General features: G+C 36.1%; 1 protein-coding gene across 2 annotated transcripts in view; it reads left to right on the forward strand.

Annotated features, from left to right (window-relative positions):
• The window catches only part of HAT1 (histone acetyltransferase 1), a 39871-nt gene extending 38481 nt beyond the window's left edge, over window positions 1-1390 (forward strand). For both annotated transcript variants that reach the window (XM_010843822.1, XM_010843823.1), the window contains exon 11: window positions 944-1390. In XM_010843822.1, the coding sequence (XP_010842124.1) occupies window positions 944-1111 (168 nt within the window). In that variant the 3' untranslated portion in view covers window positions 1112-1390. The remainder of the gene's footprint in view (window positions 1-943) is intronic.
• Window positions 1391-7642: the final 6252 nt, after the last annotated feature.

The following is a 7642-nucleotide window of genomic DNA, read 5'->3' on the forward strand; positions in this document are numbered from 1 at the left end:
AAGAAAATGTATGAAAGTTTCATATATTACAGTGTTTTATATAATGCAGTATTGCCACCCACCTAGGAATCTTGGAGTCATTCTGCATTCTTTCCCCACATCATCCAGTGTTTTCCTCCCTAAATCTGTTCTGTACCTTCCACCTCTGCTTGGTCTGTAACTAAGCAGACTTGGCCTAGGCTTTCATCATCTCTTGAATTCTTAAACTAACTGCTAACTTGGTCCCTTCCAGTCCCATCCTCAGTATACTAACTGTATTGTTCTGATAGTGACCTGTCTAAAAGTTGTTACCAGATTCTTAGGGTGATGCAAATCTCAGTTTCCTGAGAAATGGTAGTTTCCTTCTCAGTGAAATGGAGAGGGTTTAATAAGATAATGTATGTCTAGACAGTAGAGACTCAATAAATGCTAGTTAATACTGTTTTTTAAAGTGTGACAGTTTTTGGCTTATCTTCCTGAAACTCTCCCAACAGTTTATGGTAAAATTAATACGTGGTCCATAAATACATCGCTGGGAAAGGGAACTCAGAAATAATAGTGGCAGAAGAAGCCAGTTTGGAATTAAGATTAACATAATTAATGATTAATTACTATTAAAAATTGATGAAATAATAGCACTTAATTTCAGTTGTCTTTCTTCAGCTACAGTACCTTATTTATTAAAGAAATATTTGAGTGTCTGTACTGGCCAGTTCTTTAGTATGCTTTGGAGAGGGGGCTGTCACTCACATACCTATATTTACCATTAATTGATACAAATTCCATGTCTTTTGGAACCCTCTTTTTAGAGGGCTTGTAATTCATGTAACATTATGTTTAGGCTTCCTTAAAAATGTATGGGATAGATTTGGGCATATTCCTACTACTACTATTTTTAACACTGGAGACATATTTTTTTATATCAGCTTTCTTGGTCTAACCAATATTCGTGTTTGTTACTTAGAAAAAACAGAGAGATCTTGCTAAAATGAGAAAATGTCTCAGACCGGAAGAACTGACAAACCAGATGAACCAGATAGAAATAAGCATGCAACATGAACAGCTGGAAGAAAGCTTTCAGGAACTCGTGGAAGATTATCGACGTGTCATTGAACGCCTCGCTCAAGAGTAGAGGTTATACTTCTCTGTACAGAAAGTTTGCAAATTTCTGTACATGTGTTGTGAAAATCAGATGATGACTTTAATTTTAAAAAATCTTGTAACATTTTGCTTACATTAAAAGTTATCTATCTTTAGTTGAATATTTTCTTTTGGAGAGATTGTATATTTTAAAATACTGTTTAGAGTTTATGAGCATATATTACATTAAAAAAGATATAGCTTCTGAAATACCACTGCAATTACTTCCCTTCTTAAATAGTGTAATAAATGCTTAGTTGTGATATGTTAATGTGTGCTGATATGATTCTTGAATACTTATGATTAACTTTTTCCATCTTATTAAAAACCTTTAGGTTTTAAGCTTTTATTATTCCTCCCACACTTTGCTTCTAAGCTTTTAACACATTTCTTTAAGGTCTTCCTAGTAATCTTGGTCTTACTATGTGATTTTTCTAAGTAGAAAATGTTCTTAAAGTAGAATTGTTTTAAATAAACTATTAACCACTTATTAGGAGTAGGGTGGGTAAGAGAGAGAAGGGAAACTAAATACAGCCTGAAACCTAGATGTTTGGCACCAAATATTAATTGAAGATAATTCAGAAGTTGCCATAAACATTTTCTAAATAGTAAGATACAAATCAGGTAACAAAAGTCTAGTTTACACACTATTGTTGAAATATGTAAAATGAGGTTGTGATTTAATATAAGGTTATCAAGATGTTGAAGTCTAAGAAGGGGGAAAAAAAGATAAATTGCTTAATATAGTCCTTATTTTATTGAAGTAGAACTAAATAAGTTGCTTGATAGTCATTAAAAGTAAAGCTTGATTTTTTTAACATGTGCCAGTAAGCCAAGTATTGTATAACATCAAAAATGGGATGTAAGTTGAACTTTACTTTTTTTTTTTAAGTTGAACTTTACTTTTAAAATCTGATTTGTTCAGTGCTCAAGGCAAAATCCCATCTTGGACAAGTGCTAACTTGTCCTTCATCAGCTTTTTTTCATCAGTAAATTCTGTCAAACATGGAAGCAAAGTGAGTAGTACCCTCTGGACACAAAATAGTTGTGGCCACCAGCATACCAATGGCACTAAAGCCAGACCTTTAAAATAAGAGTTCTGCGAACATTTCAGACAGTCTCATCTCAGAAGTTTATATACATAAAACTTGATTTCTGAGAGTACATACACGTACCTAAGTCGTACAGATAGAATGAACCAATGCAAAGTCCTTCTGAAGCTATATGGAAAAAATGTGTTTTCCATCTGGATTTACTATAAGATTTTACATTTTTTAATTTGGAAATTAACAACTGATGTCTGAAAATGAGCTCTGAGGAGAAAAAATTAGTACAATCTAAATAAATTATCTTTCAACATCCTTTTTTATGTAGAAACCAGAAAAAGCCAATGTGATACCAGTTTCTGCAGTTTTTTTAAGAAAACAATGTTCTATGGTTAAAGGTCTAGTTTATTAGCATTAATCTTTCAGACTTGAAAGGCTGTACTTTCATTTTGAGTTAGAATAAGTCTGATAGTAAGATCTGTACTTAGAACAGGATAGTTAAACACCAGGATAGAGATACATAGAACTGTGTGTGAAACCCATCGCAGCTACCTTTTGGGCTTACTGGTCACTTCCACCCTGTGGTAGCAGCCTTCATCCCCTTTACCATCCACATACACATAGATGTACAGTGTTTTATTTGCTGCCTTTACCTTTTTCCCTTCCTCCCCTCCACTACTACTTTTTTCCATATCTTCTCCAAGTTGCATTTTCTCTACACGTAATACCATGTTTCCTTTCATGGAAACATGAAGACAGTGAAAAACACTGATGTAAAATGAGGTTGTATTAGACTTGTCTCCAGGCTTCCACCCTGTTCTAATATCTGTGTTTATCCTTTTTACATCTTTTCTCATCATTCTTGAGCTTTTCTACTCAGATGTGGATATAGATGTAGTATATATCTAAAATTTTTTAAAAAATAAATAACACGAAATTCAGTTCATACCTGAGTTAATATATAAGAGGAAGAGAAAAACCCACTATATGTCCCTGTCTCCAAATTGCAGGGGCCTCAGCTTGCTGTACCACAGTCTTATCTACTCTGAAGATTTATCTCATCCACCATTATCTTGTCCACTCGAGTTTCCTCACAGCAAAGCTTTCAATGCTGTATCAAAGAAATAAAGAATCACAGACCTCAGAGGTCAAATGATTGAATTCCTCAAATTCATTCTTAAGTTCTTTTTATTAGAATTTATAAGCCAGTTTAAAAATATTAAATGCTGATTAAGATACCCATACTTCTTCCAAGTGAAATTATTTTATATTTGTATATGATCTCTGTATACACTGAACAGAGTAGCATTTTCTTTTTAACATTTCTAGTATTAAAAATGGTTCTCAAAGATGTACAATATTTCAAGTTGAGGTTCCCATATTAAACCATTTGCCTAGATTTTTTCTTTTATTATTACAACATTCAAATGAATTAATATCTTCAAATTCAAATAAATTAATAATATATATATATATATACACACACACACACATATATATATTTGTATCCATGAAGTATCCCAATTCCTGGGAAGTACAGTTATTGAGTCAAAGGGTAGGACTGTCTCCATGGTTCAGTTATGTAAACATGCCATATTTTCCAGAATGCTTTGTAAATTACAGATATTAATGTTTGTACTGATTTTAATAGAATTTCAGTGCTATGGTATGTTGGTTTTGTTGTTGTCTCCACAGGTATAAAATCTCAAATTTGTATTCTTTTGCTTAATGGGAAAGCTGAATACTTTTCCATCTTTTTGTGAAATTTTTTCCCTTAGGAATAGGAATTATCCGTTTCATTTTTCAAATTTGACTTTTAGGGGCTATACATTTTTATAGACAGACAGTAGATCCAGAAGTTCACTTGCCTAAGGTCACAATGAATTAGTGGCAAAGCCAGGACTATAATACCTGGCTTCCACTCCTCCATTTCATCTTCTATCAAGTAGGCTGACCAAGTCATAAGCATGCCAACCCACTAGGCTCTTCATAAAGTGGGGCTTTCTTTTATCGCCATCTGGGAAATACCTCACTTGCATGTTTGACGTAGTCACAGGACAAATACCCCAACTGCCCTCTATTGAAAACCTTAAGTATCAGGAAAAAGGATGTTTATTTATAATGACCGAGATTATTGGTGCCTCATTTGAAGCATGGCTTGAAGTTCCTCATTTCCTCTCAACATTTTCAGTTACTCAACATCTACAACTTTCATGTTTCCATATGCCTTTACACCTTCATTGTAATACGCATTTCATTCTCCTTGTATTACGCATTGCAGTAGCATTACACAGCACACTTAATTTACTCCTTGACTTAGGCAGAGCTGTCTATATAAAAAGTAGTATGCACACAGTACAAAAATGTAAAAGGGCATACTATGAGAAGTTCCTTCCCCCAAACCTTCAGAAACAACTGCTGTTTTGGGTTTGGGTTTTTTTTTTTTTTTGGCTGTGCAGTGCAGCCTAGGAGATTTTAGTTCCCTGACCAGGGATTGAACCCGTGGCCCCTACAATGGAAGCACAAAGTCCTAACCACTGGACTCCCAGGAAGTCCCTAAAGTTAATGGTATCCCAGAAATCATTTGAGCTACGGCTGCATGGTAGCCATTGTACAGATATACCATAAGTTACTCTACCAGTTCCCTATTATTTGTTTCCAGTATTTTCATTACAAACAATGCTGCAATGCATGCACGTTCTTGTACATATGCTGTGTGTAGAGATTAAAGTCCTAGAAATCATGACCTTTAGTCTGAACTCATTCTTACAGTGACTGTACTACTGTTTACAGCAGTTAAAATTATTAACACCAACTAAGGTTACAGATGCTTAATCCTGTACCAGTCTAGAATTAGCTGTGTAAACAAGAGCATTTTGGACCTCTCCAACCATCCTCCTCCACAGCTAGAAATAATGAATTGTCTTAAAGGGCACAGTGATTTGAACACTTGCTTAGGCCCATGACTTTCTTTTTGTCTCTTCCTTTAGTCTTGCTCGATGCTGCTGCTGCTGCTAAGTCACTTCAGTCGTGTCTGACTCTGTGTGAACCCATAGACAGCAGACCATCAGGCTCCCCAGTCCCTGGGATTCTCCAGGCAGGAACACTGGAGTGGGTTGCCATTTCCTTCTCCAATGCGTGAAAGTGAAGTCGCTCAGTCGTGTCCGACTCTCAGTGACCTCATGGACTACAGCCCACCAGGCTCCTCCGTCCATGGGATTTTCCAGGCAAGAGTACTGGAGTGGAATGCCATTGCCTTCTCCTTAGTCTTGCTTAGCTCTTCTCAAACCTTCTCATCCAGAAGAACTGCTCTACAGCAGGGTTTCTCATCCTCAGGACTGTTGGCATTTTGGGCCAGATCACTGTTGTGCTGCCTCGTGTTCAGTCTAAGTTGTGACCCCATGGACTGTAGCCCTCCAGGATCCTCTGTCCCTGGGCTTTCCCAGGCAAGAATACTGAAGTGGGTTGTATTTCCTTGTCTAGGGGAATCTTCCCTACCAGTAATCGAACCTGCATCTCCTGCACTGCAGGCAAATTCTTTACTGCTGAGCCACCAGGGAAGCCCGCTGACCTGTGTACCAGCTGGTTAAGAGCATCTGTGGCTTCTACCCCCAAGATGCCAGTAGTACTATCCCCACCTCCAGCTGTAACAACCAAACATGTCTCCAGATACTGCCACATCTACCCCAGAGGGGCAAAATCGCCCTTGGTTGAGAACCACTGCTATATGGGATTAAATATTCATTGACATTTTAGCAATGACTTTTTAATTATGTAACAACACGAAATTCAAAATAAGTAAGAGTATTTGATAAGTAAATTGCCCTCCCTTCCACCCAGTCACCTAAGTCACTTCTCCAGAGGCAATTACTTTTCCCAGTTTCTCTTTTGCCCCTCAGAGTTAAATTATCAGTTTGCAAACATCCATCACTTTGTTTCAATACAAATGGTGATATACTACATGCAGTACTTAGAATCTCTTCCAGTTAAATTGAACTTATCTTTATTAGTACATATCAGAATACTTCAGTTCTAAATATGCTGATTCTAAACAGCTGTTTGATACTTACTCCATAGTTTGGTTTCAGAGTCAGTTTTTGATATTTATTCCATAGTTTGGTTTCAGTTTGTTTAACCCAATCCCATATTAATGGACATTTAGGCCGTTTCTTATCTTCTGCTCTCAGGCAGTGTTGCAGTGAATGTTCTTGTGTGTACTTCATTTTGTACACGTGGTGGGGGTATATATGCAACACAGTGATGGAATCGCTGAGAATGGAAAAGCGTGGACATTTTATATTTGGTAGATTTTGCATACATTTGAGACAATAGAGAAATCTGGACTCTTATATTAGATGATACAAGATTTTGTTAATTTTATTGTGATCATGGTATTATGATGAGGTAGGCAAGTCACATGCAAAACTATTTAGGACATCTGTAACTGACATTCAAATGGTCCAGAAAAAAAGTATGTGTAAATGGCATACACACACACAGATATTTGTACATAAATAAATATGACAAAAGTCAAATTATTGAGTCTAGGTGAGAGGGATATACAGGTGTTTATCACTGTGATTCTTTCAACCTGTATGTTTTCAAGTTTTCAAAATAAGACTTGGGAAAGATTGCATATATGAAGTAAAAATAATACTATAAAGTAGGAACAATCAGTGAATAAGGAAGAGTTCTCAGAAATTTAAAATGAGTGTGTCACATAATTAAGGCAATGGAAACTTGGGATATAAAGTTGAAGAAATTTCACAGAACATCAAAAAGAGAAAATAGGAGAGAAAAGAGAAATCAGTGTAGGAAATCTGATGGCTGGCTTTATTTTCAGAGAGGAAAAGCAAACAGAAGGACATTATCAAAGAAAGGGGAGATAGTTCCTCAGAGTTGCAGACATGAATCTTCAAATTAGAAGACTTTACTGAAGGTCGAGCAGAATATCACTAAAGTTTATGGAAAGTTGACTATTTGCCAACCACCTGCAACAGTGAGAATCTCAGTTCTCACAATCCTCAGAGGTACACATGGTATGTATCCTTGAGTGAGGACTAGGGAGATTATTTCGCCCAAAGTCACACAGCTGGGAGGTGGCAGACAGGATTTGGGTTCAGGCAGTATAATTCACTTTCGTTTTTAACCACTATACCACTTCCTAAAAGGATATACATGTACACTAAATTATTAAATTTCAAAACATTGAGCATAAGAGTTCTAGATTCTTTCAGAGGGGAAAACACAGGAAACTTGGGAGATAAGTCAGAATTTAAATAGCACCAGCCTATCAGTTATACTTCAGGCTGAAAGACAATGGAACGATGAATTCAAAGTTCTGACGGAAAGTTATTTTCCATCTAGAATCCTATACCCAAGTGTGAAAGCAAAAGAAAGGTGGTTTTAGAAATCTATGAAACCAGAAAACTTACTTAATAAACTTTATAATGAAGTTACCAGTTGATCTATTTCAG

Source organism: Bison bison, unplaced genomic scaffold (assembly GCF_000754665.1).
Source record: "Bison bison bison isolate TAMUID 2011002044 unplaced genomic scaffold, Bison_UMD1.0 scf7180017864190, whole genome shotgun sequence".
Classification (NCBI taxonomy): domain Eukaryota; kingdom Metazoa; phylum Chordata; class Mammalia; order Artiodactyla; family Bovidae; genus Bison; species Bison bison.